The sequence below is a fragment of the Cyprinodon tularosa genome, unplaced genomic scaffold (genome assembly GCF_016077235.1).
Source record: "Cyprinodon tularosa strain WSP-4 unplaced genomic scaffold, ASM1607723v1 ctg159, whole genome shotgun sequence".
In the NCBI taxonomy this organism is placed as follows: domain Eukaryota; kingdom Metazoa; phylum Chordata; class Actinopteri; order Cyprinodontiformes; family Cyprinodontidae; genus Cyprinodon; species Cyprinodon tularosa.
Window position 1 is genome coordinate 1510902 of NW_024038427.1, and position 21486 is coordinate 1532387.

Genomic DNA, 21486 nt, shown 5'->3' on the forward strand with positions numbered 1-21486 from the left:
TTATATTTAATATATGTGCAGTGAATAGGTAAGACATAAATAATAAAGATTTAAAGCGCATTATTTAAGGATTATCTTGTATACAGTATGTGTTCTTTTGTAATTATTTTTACACTGAGTATGATCTGCTGCAGTAAAATAACCGTATAATGTGTTAATTGTTATTTTATACTATTATAGTGCCAACATGCACAATACGGTGACAAGGTGTAAACAATGCTTTTGCAGGTTATCGTAAATTCATAAATAAATACAGGCTCCTATAGTACGGAGTTATTTTGTTGTAGTATTGCGGATTCTGATGGGTGCAGGGATGAACGACTTTCTGTATCGCTCATTTTTATACATGGGCTGTGTAAGTCTCACTAATGAAGCTGCTCAGTGTGGTTTAATGAATCTGCTTCTTTGAGATGCACAGATTCCTGTTGCGGACAGTTGTCATTTGACAGTAATAAAGATGAATTATCTTTCACCTGCAGGCTTGACCACTACTTGTTTTTGACCCATGTTAATGCAGATGTTAAACTAATTATTATAGGTATGTAAATCTTAACAGAATAACTATTTGTTGCCCATTTTTTAAGAGGTGATGTTGGGGGGCTAGAATAGGGGTCTCTGTCTCTGTCTCCACAAACAGCCACAAGCATATAGTAAATATTGAAGTTAGTTTGGATTTTTCTGGTTTTTCTTTTCCTCATGTCTCTCTCCCCTTAGAGTGCGGCATTGCTCTTTAGGACCCACAGAATAAAAAATTTCTGGTAATCACCCTTGACCCCTCCACTCCCACCCATTTCCACCAACTCAGAGACACAGTTCTAGTGTATTAATAACACTAGGGTGACCATGTTTTCATTTGGGAAAACCAGGACACCTTGGAGCGGGGAGGCGGCGGCGAGGGGGATCTCTGTTCCCATGCATAGAGATGTCTGTGGCATGCACTCACTTAACATAGGCCTACGTAATCCTACAATAACATGATATTTACAGTTGGTTTATTAAAAATGCTTTTCAGTAAAAGTCAACAGCAATAACTCCAATAACAAATGATAATTTTATTCAAAATGTATTTATTAAAAAATGCTTAACAATTCCTGTAATGAATGAATAGCACGATGAAAGAAATAATGTCTCATATCAACATCCCTCACTTAACAATAAAAGTTAACAATAATTCTCAACTCCCAATAACACATAATACTAGCCTCAGTAATGAACGAAATAATGTCTGTTCTGTAGGCTATTGGAAAAAATAAATTAACAAATGAGCTAATTAACAAAAAAATACCTCTTGTGTAGCAAAAATAACTCAAAATGTAGCAAAAACTAACAAACATATCAATAGACTATCTTTACTTTAGGTGTCCACGCTATCTATCTTCTGATTAAGAACAGGGCTGATTAAGAACTTGTTGTCAATCATCAAGAGACGGGTGGACAAACGAAAACCTAGGAATTCTGACAAAATGCAAGCATTGATTGTGCAAGAATGGACCGCTATCAGTCAGGATTTGGTCCAAAGGTTGATTGAGAGCATGCCAGGGAGAATTGCAGAGGGCCTGAAGAAGAGGGTTCAACACTGCAAATATGCTGACTTGCTGCATTAACTCATTCTAACTGTCATTAAAAGCTTTTGTTACTCTTATGATTGCAGTTGTATTTCTGTATGAGATGACAACATCTGACATACACACATGAAAACCAGAGGGCAGCAGATCATGTGAAAATATAATATTTGTGTCATTCTCAATACTTTTGGCCATGACTGTACATTAGTTTAAGACACACATAGGTCGTTTTGATGCTTTGGGTATGAGTACATGTCAATAAAAGAATAATTTTCTTATTTTATAACACAGCATTTCTAGTGTTTTTTTGCTAATTTAATCTGACATTTTTCCCTCTGCTACAGTCTCTGTCCTGTGCTCATCTATAACTACACCAGGTTTGTCAACTTCTTTGTGTAATATGATGCAGGTGTATACTACTTTGTAATTGTAATATATTTTAAAAAACGTGTCCATCCAGATATGCAAATTCAGAGCAAATATTAGCTGCAATCTACTGCACCCTCATCAGACATTAAGCTCTTTAGAGATCATTAAAATACATTTTGAAATTAGATAAACATATAACTGTGTCGATATAACTGAATTCTATAGAGGGTTCTGCAATGGATCTGTTTGTTCTATGTAAATTATATTTTCATTTTTGTTTTTTTGTTATTGTCTCTACAGATAATACAATTAAGCCATATTTGTCTTGCAATGGACATATTGAAATATACTATAATGGTGACTGGATAAAAGTCAGCGCTAATGGCTTTAGCATGAAAGTTGCTAATGTGACCTGCAGACATATGGGTTGTGGTCCGGCACTTTCAAACTATCACTTCCACGGCACCAGCGACACCACTTATGAAATGAACTGTTCAGGAAGTGAACGTTCTCTAACAGAATGTGAGAACGGTCATATTGTCAGAAACCAGCCTGGAAGCTATTTTTATGTTTCTTGTACAGGTAAGACATACTTACCCAGTCAGATTAGTGGGGCCATCCTGGTGCATTGGGAGAGTTGAAGTCTGTTACAGTGGTGAATGGGGAACTGTGTGCGATAATGGCTGGGACATGAATGATGCTGAGGTGGTCTGCAGACAGCTGGGCTGTGGTATAGCCATTGCTGCCCCTCATTCTGCCTACTTTGGAAAAGGAACTAATAAAATCTGGGTAGATAATGTTACCTGTACAGGGAGCGAAACGTACCTGACTCAGTATCCATTTAATGGATTTAAAGCACACAGCCTTAGTCACAGTCAGGATGCAAGTGTCATCTGTTCGGGTAAGGACAAGCTCTTTAAATTAATTTTGGTCTGCTCTAGAAATACAATGATCACAGATATACACATTTTTAATGATTCTAGTTTTATTTCTTATATTAAGAATATTAGGTCACCAAGACTGTGATAATGTTTGATACAAAGGAATCTCTGCGAACAGAAACTGTCTTTATCTTGTTTTTAAGGGATTAGTATTAAAATATTTGGTAACAATATCAACAAATAAGACTTTAGACCTTAATTAATTTTGGTGTGCTCTAGAAATACAATGAACAAAGATATACTGTAAATCCTCTGATATTGGCCTGTATTCCATTAGGGGCCGGGCCTCTAATAATGGCCTGTCTCGCTGTCGGAGGAGATAAATACTGTCCGGACTCTTATACAAGCCGGAGCTATAATTAGAACCAACGATGTTCCTTAGCATGGGAAGTCCCATCCTTACACAGAGATCGTAGAGGCCTTACACAATCTTTCTGATCTGAAAGACATATGTGATTACCGGTAGGTCTGGTGCTAACCAGGCAGCGTTAAAATGACAGAATTTCACAAGCCTTCGTTGTTCTGAATTTCCCTTAAAATATATGATACTGGTAGCCTACTTCCACTTAGCCTGTCTCAAATAAACTTTGAGATGGCAGAACAGTTTCTATTAATTAAAAAAAAAGAAACTTTGTTTCGCAAGTCAGTTTGGCCAAGATTCCATTCTGTCTCTTTTTTTTTTTTTTTTTGCGTATTGCCGTGCAGAAAATTTGCAGCTGCTGGTAGATGTCTGAATAATTTTCTGTATACCATTATGGTAACTGTACTATTTCAATAAATGAACCTAGTATTTTATAGGTTCAAAGACACAAAATCTCATTTTTAATAATTCCACTGGTAGTCTGTTTTGATCAAATAGAAATAGAGGACCTGCCTCTAATTTTGGCCTCCTTCCAATGATGGCCTCGACCAAGATGTACCTGAGTGAAATAAAGGCCCCGTCCTATATTAGAGGATTTACGGTACACATTTTTACTGATTCTAGTTTTATTTCTTATATTTAGAATATAAGGACATCAGGGCTGTGACAATGTGTGAGAAAAAGGAATCGCTGTGAACATAAACTGCCTTTATTTTGTTTTTAAGTGATTAGTATTAAAAGAATTGTTAACACTATTAACAAATAAGACTATAGACCTGATCTTAGCATTAAGAAGTTTTGTGCTTGCAATAAGTGGCCATTTTGCAGGTGATCTGTGAAGATTGCTGAACAAATTTTAAGACATGTAAACAGATTTGGTCTGGTCCTTTTAAATTAACTGATTGCATGTAATACTGTCAGTTTAAGATTGGCCGTAAAAGTAAGATGAGATTCTAAGTCTTGTAGTTGGAGGTCATAATAATTTCAAATCTGAATATCTAAAAATATGACTTGATTAATAGACTTTATTGATCTCAGAGTCGACAAATTCATTATAATACCAAATATTATTCATAGTGTGCTTCACATAGCTAGCATGTGCTACATACAATAGTAAACAGTAAAATGAAGAAAATAACTAAAGTTAATAGGAAACATAAAAAATAAGATACCATAAAACATAAAGAAGTTGTTGATATATAAGTTCAGCTATTTTTTGTTAGTTTTGGTTAAATTGTATAAGGGATTGTCTGCTATCCTGCTACTGTCCGCCTGCATAGAAATTGGTTTTGGATCTCACACCAAGACTTCTGTCATCTGGATAAACACATACACCCTATGTCTTATTGTATAAAACCTCATAATCAAAAAGGCTTTTAGAATAGAAAAATAACTATAAGCAAGACCAGCATAACCTACTGTATTACAGATAGACACTGACAGATAAAAGAAAATGCTGTTGATATGTACACTAAATTATTTAACTCTTTCTTCAAGTATTTTCTTTTTCAAGACTTAAATATTCCACATATGTTTTGTCCTCTGTTGTTTAAGCTGGCCAAATAAGGTTAGTTGGACCAAACAGGTGTTCTGGAAGAGTTGAAATCTACTACAACAGATCCTGGGTTGCAGTCTGTAATGGGAGCAAAGACATAAATGTAGCCAGAACAATCTGCAGGCAACTAGGCTGTGGTACGGCTCTAGGTCTCCATCACTTTGGAGAGGGAGCAGGGCAAACCTGGGTGGATGATTTGGCATGTACAGGAAACGAAAGACATATCTCAGAGTGTTTGAAACCTGGATCTGTGAGACAGGACTGTGCACACAGTGAAGATGTTGGTGTCATCTGTTCAGGTATGAAGCCATTTTGATTTAAACCAACTTTGCACCAAATTGAAAATACGACCACCTAGGCTTTGGCAATTCAAAAGTTAAATAAAACAATCCACTAGACTTTTTTTTTTCCAAACTTGAAGACATTTTGCTTCCCATCAAGGAAGGCTTTAGTCCAGTTGTTTGTTTTTTTTTTTTAAACTTTTTTTGGAATGACTAAGTCCTGGATGAGTGAGAATCTTCACCAGCTAGGCTTTGTCGGAATAGCAAATGAATTCTGTGAATTACATCCATATTACTGGTATTAAATCTACTACATTTGTTCAATTCTTTAAGGTCATCAAAGGTTGAAGAAAAACTGAATTGGTAATTTGCTCTATGTGTTTCTTGTTTGTAGGCCTAATAAAGCCAACCATCACCATAAATCCCCAAAGTGACATCACCCTGGGTCAGAATATCAGCGTCACTTGTTTGGTCCCTAACGTACAGCTTGGAGGAACATTCATCTTTAAATGGACCTCATCTAGTCTGACTGTTGAGTCAAACAGCAGCTCTGCTACTTTTTATATCCCTCAAATTGGTTTTGAGCATGAGGGATCATATCAATGTCAGTTTCGAATAAGGGTTTCTAATGAAGACTTCATCACAGAGTTTAGTAATTCTGTTCAGCTAAATTTAAATGGTAGTGTATCTTTTCACCTTAACTAATTTCTGAAATGCACAATCGATGACTTATATATGAAATATTAAGTCAATATTTTGTTTGTTTGCTTTGTAGCAATTCTTCCAAAACCCAGCATTACCATTGAACCTGCAGGTGTGATTACGTTTGGTGAACTTGTCACTATCACTTGCTCAATCTCAACTCAGTTGTTGAATGGATCATTCACTCTGCAGAGAAGGCTAAACAACGGTAATTTTTACAATATGAAGAGTCAATCGTCAAGCACCAATTCTTCCATATTCAGATTTCTTGAAGTCAGCTCTAATCATGAGGGATATTACAGATGTTATTATACAAAAGCAGTAACAATTCGAACCTTAACGTCACCTTTTAGTGATACTCTTGCACTTTTTATGACTGATACCTAAACATGGGTTTGTGAATTTTTTCTCCAAAGTTAATCCTGTCACAGTCTTGGTTTTGTTATGTTTATTTAGAGTATTCAGTCTTACTTTGCTTCTTGTTTTAATGTCTAATTATTATTTTGTTTTCTTGTTAGTTCCTGTCCTCCAGGTTTTCCATTTGTTGTCCTCTGCTGCCCTCTTGTGTCCTCTATCCCTATCTCTGTTCTCTGCTCTGTCCTCCCTTGCTGTTTTCTCTGTACTGCTAGCACCTGTTGCCAATTTCCTCATCAGCTCTCTCCTTGTCTCTGTCCCCTTTAAAAACCCTCCCTCTTCAGTTCTTGTTTGCTGGATCCTTGTCTTACTTCTCATCAAACATCTGGTCAGTTCTCTGTTGTTCCTTCCTTGTCTCTTCCTGGTTCTTAGTTTTTGCTTTTTCCCTGATGACTCTTAGATTCTGGTTCTAAGGATATTTTTGTTGGATTTTTTGACTCCTGTCTTGTGAGATATTTTGTTGGATTTTTGACTCCTGTCTCAGGGCCTGTTTAGCTATTAAATCACTTTATTCATCTCAACCTACTCATCTCTGCATTTGGGTCCTCTAACCAAAACCACCAAATCGTGACAGAAGGATCCAGCCACAACATGGACCCAGCAGAGCCAAATAAAATAAGAGATTTTCTTTCTCTGCTAATCTCTACTTTGGACAGCCTACCTCTTATTAGTCCACCTTGGAAGCGGGTGAGTGCTGCAAGGCAGGTAAAGGAGAAACTGGAAAAATTCCCTGACTTCCATGACTTCTTCCTCCAAGCTGGTTACATTGCTGTAGCTGAGTGGAACATACAGGATGCTTTTGCTCAGCTACACAATAAACCTTTACCACCCAAACCACCACTCCGAGACTTAACACAGCTTCCACCTACCTCTGAATCCGAACCTCCATCTGCTGCAGCTGCTGGTTCGCCTCTACCTTCTGCCTTTTCCAGGCGTAGGAACCGCCACCGGGGCAAGAAGGCCATTCCATCTCCGGCGGTTCAGCCTGATGCCTCCACTCCTTTTCCGGTGGGTCAGCCTGACCCCTCCACTCTCTCTGTTCTTCAGCCAGCAGCAGGTCTCAGTCCTCATCCTCTTCAGGTCAGTCATTCCCGTCCCAGTAAGCACCTGTTAGATCAGCAGATTGTTCCCTCAGTCAGAAAACTCAAACTCGCGCCACTTATCAAAACCCCTGCAGCTAGAGCTCTCCGTCAGTCAGATCCCATATTAGAACCAGATAGTTTCCCTGTTTCTCTAGCCTCTGAGTCTGCCAGCGTTCCGTCTTCCCCAGTTCCAGCACCGGTTAGCTATCCAGTTTCCCTAGCCTCAGGACCCGGAAGTGATTTTGTTCCGTTAGCCACAGAACCAGTTAGCATACCGTTTCCCTTAGCTTCACAGTCCGTCAGTCATCCTCTTTCTCCTGTTTCTGTTAACACTACTTATTCTTTAGTTCCAGAGCCCGGTAGTGTTTATGTTCCACTAGCTTCAGAACCCATCACCATTCATGTTTCTCCGATTTTTGAGCACATTAACATTTCAGATTCTTTAGCGTCAGAACCCGGAAGTAGTTCAGAATCGCCAGTTAGTTTATCCGCGTCTTTTGCCATAGAACCCCAGACGGTCAGAGCTCCCCACATCCAGGAGTCTGACCTCTGGAAATTCTTTTATGGGGATAGAGATGATCTTTTCCCGTTTATCCCACCTCGTATCTCTCTTCCCCAGCCAGAGTCAGTCAGCAAACCAGTTAGCTTATCATCTGAATCCATTTCTAAACCAGTTAGTCCCACTCCTAAGCCTGTTAGCAATCCTGCTAGCCTAGAACCTGAATCCACTTGCACACCAGATAGCTTGTTGCCAGAATCAGTCTGTGAACCAGCTAGCCCAGCTTCTAAGACCCCCCGACGTAAGAGACGGCGTCGCCGTGAGCCTGCTCTGTGCCGTCCAGAGACCCCTGAGCCTGCTCTGTGCCGTCCAGAGACCCCTGAGCCTGCTCTGTGCCGTCCAGAGACCCCTGAGCCTGCTCTGTGCCGTCCAGAGACCCCTGAGCCTGCTCTGTGCCGTCCAGAGACCCCTGATCCTGCTCTGCATACTTTTCGAAAGGCTTCTGAGATCGGGGTTAGTGAAGATACGCCTCAGCGGGTGCCCCAAACCGCCAAGAGCCCTCTGCGGGCACTTCAAGCCACCTCAGAGACTGAACCTGTGCCGCCATGGGCAGTTTCCTCCATGCTGGATGTGGAGCCACAGTCGGTGGTCTCCTCCGTTCCTGGTGTGGAGCCACAGTCGGTGGTCTCCTCCGTTCCTGGTGTGGAGCCACAGTCGGTGGTCTCCTCCGTTCCTGGTGGTGAGCCGCAACCGGCGGGCTCCCCTGCTCCTGATCCTGAGCCGCAATCGGCGGGCTCCCCTGCTCCTGACCCGGAGCCGCAATCGGCGGGCTCCCCTGCTCCTGACCCGGAGCCGCAATCGGCGGGCTCCCCTGCTCCTGACCCGGAGCCGCAATCGGCGGGCTCCCCTGCTCCTGACCCGGGGCCGCAATCGGCGGGCTCCCCTGCTCCTGACCCAGGGCCGCAATCGGCGGGCTCCCCTGCTCCTGACCCAGGGGCCGCAATCGGCAGGCCCCTCTGTTCCTGTCCAGGGGCCGCAATCGGCGGGCCCCTCTGTTCCCGACCAGGGGCCGCAATCGGCGGGCCCCTCTGTTCCTGTCCAGGGGCCGCAGTCGGCGGCCACCTCAGAGGCTGTTCCTGAGCCGCAGTCGGCGGCCACCTCAGAGGCTGTTCCTGAGCCGCAGTCGGCGGCCACCTCAGAGGCTGTTCCTGAGCCGCAGTCGGCGGCCCCTCCTGCTCCAGTTCCTGAGCCGCAGTCGGCGACCCCTCCTGCTCCAGTTCCTGAGCCGCAGTCGGCGACCCCTCCTGCTCCAGTTCCTGAGCCGCAGTCGGCGACCCCTCCTGCTCCAGTTCCTGAGCCGCAGTCGGCGACCCCTCCTGCTCCAGTTCCTGAGCCGCAGTCGGCGACCCCTCCTGCTCCAGTTCATGAGCCGCAGTCGGCGACCCCTCCTGCTCCAGTTCATGAGCCGCAGTCGGCGACCCCTCCTGCTCCAGTTCCTGAGTCGCAGTCGACGACCCCTCCTGCTCCAGTTCCTAAGTCGCAGTCGGCGACCCCTCCTGCTCCTGTTCCTGAGCCGCAGTCCGCGGTCCCCTCAGAGACTGTTGCTGAGCTGTTGAAACGGAGACGTCGTCCTCCTCCGAGGTTCCTGCTGCAACGGAGACGTCGTCCTCCTCCGAGGTTCCTGCTGCAACGGAGACATCGTCCTCCAATGGTCCCCCTTCGTTGCCTGACCAACGGCCGGCCACCTCAACGTCTGCCGTGCCCCCGGCCCCGCGGCCGGTCACCAAGGACTCTGCTTCATCTCCGGCCCCGCGGCCGGCCTCCAGAGCGTCTGCCTCGCCTCCGGCCCCGCGGCCAGCCTCCAGAGACTCTTTTTCGCCTCCGGCCCCGCGGCCGGCCTCCAGAGCGTCTGCCTCGCCTCTGTCCCCGCGGCCGGCCTCCAGAGCGTCTGCCTCGCCTCCGTCCCCGCAGCCGGCCTCCAGAGCCTCTTCTTCGCCTCCGGCCCCGCGGCCGGCCTCCAGAGACTGTTCTTCGCCTCCGGCCCCGCGGCCGGCCTCCAGAGACTGTTCTTCGCCTCCGGCCCCGCGGCCGGCCTCCAGAGACTGTTCTTCGCCTACGGCCCCGCGGCCGACCTCCAGAGACTGTTCTTCGCCTCCGGCCCCGCGGCCGACCTCCAGAGACTGTTCTTCGCCTCCGGCCCCGCGGCCGGCCTCCAGAGACTCTTCTTCGCCTCCGGCCCCGCGGCCGGCCTCCAGAGACTCTTCTTCGCCTCCGGCCCCGCGGCCGGCCTCCAGAGACTCTTCTTCGCCTCCGGCCCCGCGGCCGGCCTCCAGAGACTCTTCTTCGCCTCCGGCCCCGCGGCCGGCCTCCAGAGACTTTTTGTTGCCCTCGCCCATCCTGGGTGGGTTGTTTTTTGGACTCTGTTTTGTTTTCGTGCCCTCCTTCCTGGTTCCCCCTCCGCCCACCCTGGGTGGGTTGTTTTTGGACTCTGTTTTGTTTTCGTGCCCTCCTTCCTGGTTCCCCCTCCGCCCACCCTGGGTGGGTTGTTTTTGTTTCTGGACATTTTAGGGCGTCTGGGATCCGCCCTTAAGTGGGGGGTACTGTCACAGTCTTGGTTTTGTTATGTTTATTTAGAGTATTCAGTCTTACTTTGCTTCTTGTTTTAATGTCTAATTATTATTTTGTTTTCTTGTTAGTTCCTGTCCTCCAGGTTTTCCATTTGTTGTCCTCTGCTGCCCTCTTGTGTCCTCTATCCCTATCTCTGTTCTCTGCTCTGTCCTCCCTTGCTGTTTTCTCTGTACTGCTAGCACCTGTTGCCAATTTCCTCATCAGCTCTCTCCTTGTCTCTGCCCCTTTAAAAACCCTCCCTCTTCAGTTCTTGTTTGCTGGATCCTCGTCTTACTTCTCATCAAACATCTGGTCAGTTCTCTGTTGTTCCTTCCTTGTCTCTTCCTGGTTCTTAGTTTTTGCTTTTTCCCTGATGACTCTTAGATTCTGGTTCTAAGGATATTTTTGTTGGATTTTTTGACTCCTGTCTTGTGAGATATTTTGTTGGATTTTTGACTCCTGCCTCAGGGCCTGTTTAGCTATTAAATCACTTTATTCATCTCAACCTACTCATCTCTGCATTTGGGTCCTCTAACCAAAACCACCAAATCGTGACAAATCCCTTTCTTTAATTCATCTTCATTCCCTCCCCTGTTAAATACCAATGTCACATCATCACACATTTTTCCAGCCTTGAAATATATGTGTAATATATACCTTGAAGCAATGAGAGAAAAGGCACTTTGATAATCATACATTTCACAGTAGCTATATATATATATATATATATATGTGTGTGTGTGTGGAATTAATCTTTAAAATCTATAATGAGCCCTCAACAGGATAATGTTTGGATGATTCTGTATGGTATGTTTTAATCAGTTTAATCAGTTCGATCAGCTCTTTAATATAGGTTTTCTATATATGTAACAACTCTATGGGGTTTATAAGGCTGGTAAAAAAAAATATCTTAAGAAATAAACAATCTGCTGTGTGAGTAACTTGAGGGCTGGTACGTAGCTGTGAATAGAAAAAAAAAAGATATAATGAAAACACCTGTGTCAGGATGAAGCAAGTAGATGTGAAATGCTTGTAACAGCTCTTGCCTGAAGTCCTGACTTTCCTTTCTTTTCTTTTCATTTTCCTTTTAGATTAAAACAGATTTTAGTTTTTCTTGTACTTTTTGGAAGCTCTCTTTTTTCCTCTTCAGTGCTTCAGTGTCTCTTCTTTAGTTTTTCCAACAAAGTTTACTACTATGACCTCTGCATGTTGTTTGTTTTATTCTAAGAATTCTACTATGGTTTAAGGTCTTTATTGATCTCGCACTGGAGAAATTTATTTCTGCATTTAACCCATCCCTTTAGGAAGCAGTGGGCTGCCATTGTGCGGCACCCGGGGAGCAGTGTGGGGTTAAGGATCTTGCTCAGGGACCCAGAATGCAGGGTGTGGGGATCAAACCGGGTACTTACAACCTTCTCAGAGCACAAGCACACTGCTCTAACTACTAGGCCAACACTCCCTTATATTAACATAAGTCATGGCATATTACAGGGATTTTGACTGGATAGTTCCTTTACCAATTGCATTTTAATATCCTAGGATGGTTAGGGTGGTTTAATATTCAAGGATGCTCAATATGTTCCATACAGTAAAGACAACGCCGCTACTAGAAGTGATCTAGCTACTAGAAGTGATCTAGCTACTAGAAGTGATCTAGCTACTAGAAGTGATCTAGCTACTAGAAGTGATATAGCTACTAGAAGTGATCTAGCCACTAGAAGTTGTCTAGCTTCTAGAGCTACTCAATGTGTAAATATGCATTACTTTCAAGGCTTTTTCGATATTAGTTTTGTTTTACTTTGTACCTTTGTGTTTTTATTCCATTTATGACTTGTATATAAAGCAATGTAAAGGAGCTATGGGTTGGTTACAGGAAACATAAATAGTTTTTTGTGTAAATACAGAACTAAGGGGAGAATTAAAATACAACATTTCTGTGGAATCAAAAAAGATGCTATGACTTATCTTTTTTTTTAAATACATCTTTATTTTATCACTAATGGAGGGTATTATTTTTTGTTGTTGACAATATCCTCATACTTTTGAATAAATGTATCTTTATCAAAAATTTAAGGGGTGTATGTTCTTAATATGTTTTGACATCTTGGAACTGTCAAGAAATGCAAACCTTCATATTTCCTTAAAAAAAACTTTTTAACATTTGTTAAAAAAAACCTACAATCAAACTGTTGTACAAAACATACCAGACTAGTTGGGAAGAGGTTGTCTTCATACACATGTACAGTTCTACTATTCTGATTTTATTTTTTAATAAAAGTTTAAATTTTTTTATTTGTATGACAGTTCCTACTTCTTTTTAGCCTGGTCAGCCAGTCTGATATGATCTATACAGTGCTGTGTTCGAATTTGGCGGCTGCGTTGTCCGAGAGCCAGATCGCATGGCACCGCGTTCTGTTCAGACTGGAAAACTCCTTCATATGCAGCTTTCTTTTCACCCGTTTCTAAGGACAGGGCCGCTGTATCCTCCGTGTCCTGGGGTATCCTGCGATCAGTGCGAGTCCAAGCAAGCCGTCTGCTCCATACTTAGAGGAAAAAGATAAATGGTGAAGAAAAGTTGTAAATATTGGATTTAGGAATAATATACTCCATAGCCAAACTTAACGAGTCTGTGCATCATCTCTAATCATAACAGTTAACCGGAACAACAATTCTATCTGTTCTGGTTAGAGATGCTGCACAGACCAGTAAAGTGGGGCTTTGCTTTATAGCTTGACCAGTAAGTTTTATTTATTTAGAGTAATTCTTCATATTGTAGACTTAGATTTAGACAGGTTTATTTTGTCATTTTGTATACACGAGTGTAAACAAAAAGAAACAGCTAGAGCTGTTTTTGCTTGAAACAGCTCTTGATAATTACATTTTTTTAAAGTGCAGCCTTGAAAATAGTACTAAAATTATTAGTCTTAGACATTAGACATTATTCTGTCCAAGAATGTGGGAATTTAATAATATTGAACTTTGGAGAAATTTACCTCTGTATTTAACCCATTCTAATGGGGAACAGTGGTCTGCCATCATGGGTTGCCTGGGGAGCAGTGTGGGGTCCTGCTCAGAGACCCAGAGTGGATGTCTGTGGGAGTGGGGCTCGGTCTCAGAACCTCAGGATTTCAAGCTCTATGCCCTAACCACTAGGCCTCCACTCCACCCCATTCTTTGAAATTGTGCTACATGTTAATTTGCATGTAGCACAAAGACAGAAGTGAACAAAAATCTGCACAGATCTGCTCACACTGCCTTGACGCAGTCAGTGTGAAAAGGGAAAAAAAATCAGATAAGAGCTATAAAAGTCATATACAAAAAATGTGACAACAAATGTGACCTGGGCTATAGTGTCAAAATCATGATTAGGTACCTTTAGTGTCCTCATTAGACATAATAGAACATACGATTTTCTAACACATTTGCACAATTATAAGTCATTTAAATTTATTATACATTCTTTTCAAACTGTTTGCTTTTGTTGGATCGTTATATTGGCACGTTCCACCCAGTGCTCTGCTAAATACAGTGTGTTTAATAAATGTTTTGAATAAGAAAATAAACTACATGGGTTTATTTGCCAACAGCCACCTATTCCATTACAAGAGTAATGTTAATCATCTTTATCTTCACTTTATAATTATAACAAACATTTAGCATGTGTTCCTTACATTGCTGTCCATTTGGTCATTATGGGGGTATCTGATTTTTTAAGAAATCCTTTGATGGTTTTTACTGAGAGTATGGTACCATATTTTGTCTTTCTTCAAGGAAGGGTGAAATTGAAAAGTAAGTATTTACAACTATGATTTAAATACATACAGCATGATGTTGTTAATCTTAATATGTCCACTCTGCTATATTGAAATATCAATAAAGTAAATACTTTTCAGAAAATTATAACATATTATTTAAAATACATAAAAAATACAAAAATACCTGCACAGTCAGCTCACCAATTGAGTCATGCTGCTAACTGAAGGTCCATCATGTGTTAATTTAATGGTAACATTAGCTGAAAATGTTCACCCACTCATTAGAGGCTTGATGACAGGTTGGACACACCTCATTATAGAAAGGACAGGGGTTTGTACTACACACTAATTCAATCTGCTGTACTTAAGTTTGGATATATTTATTTGGGTAGGATCTTAACAGACTGCAAAACAGAATTTAGCTGCTACTAATGTGCTATTGAGTAATATAACTATGGGGTGTGACTATAGACTCATAAGCTGACTGTTTTATTTATTTTGCACAGCCTGACATCACAGCAGACTCCTAGCTGTCTCTGTTTACAGAAAGACCTTTTTTCCAGGTATATTCAATACATGAGTATGAAAGCATGCATTTGTTCAAGATGAAGACACCTTTTCATTCAAAGGCAGCTTTATATTTGCATAGTTACATGTTTTGAAGTTTTTTTGCCTACATGCAAATCTGTTAGCGAGGGCTTCAAAAACATCCCATGAGAAAAATAGATGAAGGGCTAACAAATATTTATACGCCCCATTGCTTTGAAATGTGCTACATGTTAATAAATATTTCCATATTACTCCTGAGATAGTTGTTAAAGCTGAGACTGAACCTATTTCTGTACGGACTTCTCCGCCAAATTTCTATCGAACAATCAGGATTAGTCAACAGAATGGAGAACTATCTGCTGCTTTTAGGTAAGAAAAAAGGATAATTTGGGTAGAATTTGAAGGATAAGGCCTATTTATTTCTAAACGGAAAATGACTAAAGAAAAAAAAAAGGTTTCTTTGTTGTAGAAACTTTCAAAAGAAGAGTTAATATTCTTGTTTCAAATTGAGTTATAGTGAAATAGCGAAATTGACAAATTCCTTGTTGAATTGCTCTCCAACACTGTTCTGTGTACTCTTATAAATTATGAATGTTAACAAACCAAATGCACTATGTTTTTCTTCTTTTTTTAGTCTCTTTTTTAATGTACTCATCGTTTGCTTCAGGTTAGTTACCTGCATTGATTTTTATACACTTTTTCTGAAAGTGCATTGTAATCACATTTCGAACACTTAATTTTTAGGCAATATGATCAGATTAGCTGGAACCAATGAGTTGTGTTCTGGAAGAATTGAAATATACCACAATGGTGTCTGGGGAACAGTCTGTGATAATGGCTGGGACTTAATTGATGCTAAGGTGGCCTGCAGACAGCTAGGCTGTGGTCCTGCTTTGGGGGCTCCTCAGTCTGCCCACTTTGGCCAAGGGACTGGACAAATCTGGCTGGACAATCTGGCATGCTCAGGAAATGAACCTTCTTTAGCCTTTTGTGGACACAGTGGATTTGGGATCGAAAACTGTGGACACCACCAAGATGCTAGTGTCATCTGTTCAAGTAAGAAAATTGTGTTTTTTTTTTGGATAAATTACATAATTATTTTTCTCGATATTAGCATAGAGCTTTATATTGTAAAAGACAGTAATGAATTTGAATAATTAAGAATTGAGCATATTTGAAAAAAATTTGCTTGTGCCAATAAGAAATAAACTGAGAATATCCATCCATCCATCCATCCATCCATCCATCCATCCATCCATCCATCCATCCATCCATCCATCCATCCATCCATCCATCCATCCATCCATCCATCCATCCATCCATCCATCCATCCATCCATCCATCCATCCACTCTTTCGGCAAAAAGTAGAGTATAAGCTGGTAAGGTTGCCAGTCAATCTTGGGGCAAACGGAGTGCAGACATTTGTGAATTATATATATATATATATTAATACTTATGTTTTCCTTTATTTTTCATGGAAATTTACAGATTCAATTAGATTAGCTGGAACCAATGAGTTGTGTTCTGGAAGAGTTGAAATATACCACAATGGTGTCTGGGGAACAGTCTGTGATGATGGCTGGGACCTAAGTGATGCTGAGGTGGCCTGCAGACAGCTAGGCTGTGGTCCTGCTTTGGGGGCTCCTCAGTCTGCCCACTTTGGCCAAGGAACTGGACAAATCTGGCTGGACAATCTGGCATGCTCAGGAAATGAACCTTCTCTAGCCATTTGTGGGCATAATGGATTTGGGATCGAAAACTGTGGACACCAAGAAGATGCTAGTGTCATCTGTTCAAGTAAGAAAATTGACTTTAATTTAATATATTACATAATTATTTGTCTTGATATTAGCATAGACTTTTATATTGTAAAAAACACTAATGGATTTGAATAATTAAGAATTTAGGATTTTTTGAAGAAAATCCGTGCAGATTTGAATAGGTCCAATAAGGTTTGTGAAACATAAAAAAAATAAACTGAACTGAGTTAATTCCATGGGTGCCCAGTAGTAGACTGAGAACATCCATCCATCCATCCATCCATCCATCCATCCATCCATCCATCCATCCATCCATCCATCCATCCATCCATCCATCCATCCATCCATCCATCCATCCATCCATCCATCCATCCATCCATCCATCCATCCATTAATTCATTCTATGTGCAAAAGGCAGTGCATAACCTGGTATGGTTGAAAGTTCATCGCACCCCAGACCGAGAGCAAACATTTATAAGTTATGTATGGATACATACTTATGTTTTCCTTTATTTTTTATTGAAATATACAGATTCAATCAGATTAGCTGGAACCAATGAGTTGTGTTCTGGAAGAATTGAAATATACCACAATGGTGTCTGGGGAACAGTCTGTGATGATGGCTGGGACTTAATTGATGCTGATGTGGCCTGCAGACAGCTAGGCTGTGGTCCTGCTTTGGGGGCTCCTCAGTCTGCCCACTTTGGCCAAGGGACTGGACAAATCTGGCTGGACGATCTGGTATGCTCGGGAAATGAACCTTCTTTAGCCATTTGTGGGCACAGTGGATTTGGGATCGAAAACTGTGGACACCACCAAGATGCTAGTGTCATCTGTTCAAGTAAGACTGTGTTTATTTTTTTAACTTTCATGATTATTTTTCTTGATGTTAGCATAGACTGTTATATTTTAGAAGATAGGGATAGATTTGAATTGAAGAATTGAGGATGGTTGAAGTCCCAGTAAGGTTTGTGAAACAAAAAAAGATATAAAAACCTGAATTTAGTTAATTCCATGCGTTACTGTCAGAAGTAGACTGAGAACATCCATCCATCCATCCATCCATCCATCCATCCATCCATCCATCCATCCATCCATCCATCCATCCATCCATCCATCCATCCATCCATCCATCCATCCATCCATCCATCCATCCATCCATCCAGTCTATTGGCAAAAGCCAGTGTATAACCTGTTAGGGTTGCCAGTCCATTGCAGGGTAGACTGAGAACAAACATTTGTAAATTATCTATATATAAATACAAATGTTTCCCTTCAATTTTCATGGAAATATGCAGATTCAATCAGATTAGCTGGATCCAATGAGTTGTGTTCTGGAAGAATTGAAATATACCACAATAGTGTCTGGGGAACAGTCTGTGATGATGGCTGGGACTTAATTGATGCTGAGGTGGCCTGCAGACAGCTAGGCTGTGGTCCTGCTTTGGGGGCTCCTCGGTCTGCCCACTTTGGCCAAGGGACTGGACAAATCTGGCTGGACGATCTGGTATGCTCGGGAAATGAACCTTCTTTAGCCATTTGTGGGCACAGTGGATTTGGGATCGAAAACTGTGGACACCACGAAGATGCTAGTGTCATCTGTTCAAGTAAGACTATGTTTATTTTTTTAACTTTCATAATTATTTTTCTTGATGTTAGCATAGACTGTTATATTGTAGAAGATAGGAATAGATTTGAATTGAAGAATTGAGGATGGTTGAAGTCCCAGTAAGGTTTGTGAAACAAAAAAAGATATAAAAACCTGAATTTAGTTAATTCACCAAGAAGATGCTAGTGCCATCTGTTCAAGTAAGAATGTGTTGTTTATTTTCATAACTTACAGAAATATTTGTCTTGATTTTTAGCAAAGAACAGAACCTAAGCTCTTCAAGAATTAAACTAATTTTCTGATTACTTTAATAACAGGCAGGAAAGGACAGTTTCCTCTCTTTCTCCAGCAGTGAAACCTGACATCAATGAATTGTGATTTATCTGCTTGATGTTTGTGCATAAAATTAATTACTGACTATGCCCAAAAAGGCATGCTCAAAAATCTATACTTCTTGAATTAAACATGAATCTAATTGTATCGAACAAATTATTAGTATTTCCCCTCCAACGACTACATCTCTTACATTAGAAGGAGATACTGTTTTTAACATATTTCTCATGTCAGGTTCCAGCTGAAACGTGCAACAGACCCACAATAAATGTATCAAATCCTGCTACTGATCACAGTTGTTTCATTAAGTTACATGCAGGATTAACTTGATTTAGGATATCAAGCTTTCTGAAACAAAAATTCCTGGATATGCAGGGATATACCCCAGAAATTATTCTCACAAATCTTTCTCTCTGACATGGGTCACAGAGCTTGTTCAGAAAAACCAAATTTGGACACCCAACTCTGACTGACCTAAGCACGACACATTGTGGAGCGCTATTGGTGGGCTGTGTGTGGGCTGTGTGTACATCAACAATCACCAGCTTCTGCTCTCAAAAGCTCATCGATCTTTTGACTGTTAACTGCAGAACTTTGTACCTGCCTAGGGACTTTACTGTTGTTAGTACCACTGCTGTGTATGTGCCTTCCAGCACTAATAGAGGCCATGGGTGTTCTCTATCGGACTCTAAGCTTCAATCTGCACACACAAAGGGCTTTTTTAATCATTGCTCGAGATTTTAATCAGGCCAATTTGAAGACTGTTCTCCCTCATTTCAAACAACATGTGAATTGTGCAACTCTTGAGCCGGAACACTATAGACATGGTTTACACTAACAGAAAAAATGCTTTCAGAGCAGCCCCCCACCCCCACCTTGGATCTTCCGGCCAGCCATCTATTATACTAACTGCATACAAACCCCTGCTGATCAGAGCAAAACCCACAGTGAAGCAGGTGAGGGTGTGGACTGAGGGGGCCATAGAGGCACACAGGACAGTTTCAAATGCTCTGACTGAAACGTGTTCAGAGCTGCAGCAACATATGTCAACAAGATCAAAACTGATGAGCATGCCATGACTGTTTCAGCCTACATCAACAATTTCATTGAGAATGTCAGCAACAGAAAAGAACATTAACACCAGGGCCAACCAATGAACCTGGATGACAGGGGAGGTTCAGAAATGGGTAAAATGACGAAAATCAGCCTTCAAGTCTGGTGACAAAGAGGCACTGAGGACAACAAGGGCCAACTTGAACTTTGCCATCAGGTTAGCAAACCACAGCCACAGTCAGAAAATCCAGAATATTTGCCATGACAAGCTGCACACCAGGAGCATGTGTCAAGGCATACGGGCGATAACAGAACACAACTATCCCTCCACCCCAGTGGGTGTAGCTGATGCTGACTTCCTAAATGGACTAAACACTTTCTTTGGAAGGTTTGAGGCACTAAACAGTTAAACCTGTTTCCCATCCAAAAGAGAAGGCACTCTCTTCCAAGCTGATGTGTAGGTTGAGTTTCTTCAGTCTTCCACGCTGACTTGTGGAGGACTGAAGAAACTCATCCCAAGAAAGGCCCCAAGCCCTGACAACAACATACCTTGGCGGGTGTTGAAGGAGTGTGCAGGTCAGTTGGCTGGTGTCCTCACAGACATTTTTAACACTTCGCTGCACCAAGCATTAGTGCCAGCCTCAAATAAGCCTCAAGTCACCTCACTTAATGACTATCGGCCTGTTGCACTGACTCCCATCATAATAAATGCTTTGAAAGGCTGGTAAAAGAACACATCATCTCCATTCTCCCCCCAAGATTTGACCCATTCCAGTTTGCTAACCGATGGAACCGCTCCACCAAGGACGTCATCTCCTCTTCTCCTCACCTGAGTCTGGCACACCTGGAGGAGAAGAACACCCATGTGTCGATGCTGTTTCCACAGTTAGATATGAAGAGACCTTTCAATATCTGGTCACTTATATGACGACCTTAAATTGCCAAAGCAGATCACTTTAATCTACATTGAAGTGGGAAGCCTGCTGTGTTGGGGTTGTGGAGTAAAAATGAACACTGAGAGTTGATATGCAAGGAAGAAAGGTTTTATTTTCCTCTGCAGATGAGAACTACACGAGACAGCTGCGTACAGCTCCCAGTGTAGCTCTGACTAGGTCGCTGCCCACCCTTGCAATATAAAGACTTCTTACACATTAACATTGAGTCTTCCCAACAGAAACACCTCATCAAAGGACATAAATTTGTTCAGATAAACATTTCAGAAAACTGTTTCCCGTTCACACCAGAGACAGGACGTGAGGATCTTAAACACAATAAGGACGTGTTTATCTATGTTTCCCCCCTATCTAACCTAGGGAGGAAACTCATTTTCAAACCCTCCATCCTTTACCTATATCTCAGCACAAAGAATGGAACAAAGCCTGTAAACAATCACCCTATTCAGGAGAAAAACGGCACACTTTAATATTTAACCTTACTAACATCCAAGGGAAAAAAACACAAACCATATGGTCATCTTACAATGCTTCTATTCATACATTAATTAAGTTGTTTAATAAATCATTAATTCTAAATGAAAATAAGTTAATTGATTAAAATTTTTGAGAACAGTATGAAAGCCTTTGACCAGAAGGTATGTCTTTGCTTTGTCTTCAGTGATCTGTTTTGAAACTGATCTCTCAGTGACATTGTTACTTATGCAACCATTTACAAGAAGGACCATGGAAGAGAAAATTCGGGTTAAGGAGTTGGGAGCAAACAAGCCTGACCCTAACATCAACCAGCAGACTGAAATAAAAAATAAAGTCTAAAATCAGAGTTTTTGCAGGAGTTGATTTGAGCGGAAGTCATGGTTGACAGGCTGCGGAATGACTAATGCACGTTTCTGTTTCCCTTGTATTTGTCATGATTGGTTCTCAAGGAGGACCCCAATTATGCAGAACACCACTGAGGCGGAAACAGGAGTAAAGGGTAAACAGAGTTTATTAAGCACAACACAGAGAAAGCACTGATGACTGGTTCGGGCCTGGGTTCTGGTTTCACCGGAGTCTGCGTGAGAGACAGAGCAGTTATGGACTGCTGACAGGATTTG

The 21486-nt window shown here is 41.7% G+C and overlaps 2 protein-coding genes across 2 annotated transcripts; both read left to right on the forward strand.

Moving 5' to 3' along the window:
- Positions 1-2326: 2326 nt before the first annotated feature.
- Positions 2327-6161, forward strand: LOC119780307 (deleted in malignant brain tumors 1 protein-like). Its single transcript, XM_038280302.1, has 5 exons — positions 2327-2473; positions 2517-2835; positions 4791-5090; positions 5467-5751; positions 5848-6161. Exons 1-5 carry the CDS (start codon positions 2327-2329, stop codon positions 6159-6161), a joined length of 1365 nt encoding a protein of 454 aa, XP_038136230.1.
- A 2-nt stretch (positions 6162-6163) lies between these two features.
- Positions 6164-20364, forward strand: LOC119780308 (proline-rich protein 36-like). Its single transcript, XM_038280304.1, has 5 exons — positions 6164-6167; positions 6946-8070; positions 8233-8414; positions 8989-9410; positions 20196-20364. Exons 1-5 carry the CDS (start codon positions 6164-6166, stop codon positions 20362-20364), a joined length of 1902 nt encoding a protein of 633 aa, XP_038136232.1.
- Positions 20365-21486: the final 1122 nt, after the last annotated feature.

What these genes read in the sequence shown, in the direction of transcription:
- LOC119780308 (XM_038280304.1), top strand. An exon ending in AGCTTCTAAGACCCCCCGAC is followed by an intron (nt 8,071 to 8,232) that starts GTAAGAGACGGC and finishes TGTGCCGTCCAG; the next exon opens with AGACCCCTGATCCTGCTCTG. An exon ending in AGACGTCGTCCTCCTCCGAG is followed by an intron (nt 9,411 to 20,195) that starts GTTCCTGCTGCA and finishes TCTCCCCCCAAG; the next exon opens with ATTTGACCCATTCCAGTTTG.
- LOC119780307 (XM_038280302.1), top strand. Translation starts at nt 2,327, where the DNA reads ATGAAAGTTGCTAATGTGACCTGCAGACATATGGGTTGTGGTCCGGCA. An exon ending in TGCAAGTGTCATCTGTTCGG is followed by an intron (nt 2,836 to 4,790) that starts GTAAGGACAAGC and finishes CTGTTGTTTAAG; the next exon opens with CTGGCCAAATAAGGTTAGTT. An exon ending in TGTTCAGCTAAATTTAAATG is followed by an intron (nt 5,752 to 5,847) that starts GTAGTGTATCTT and finishes TTTGCTTTGTAG; the next exon opens with CAATTCTTCCAAAACCCAGC.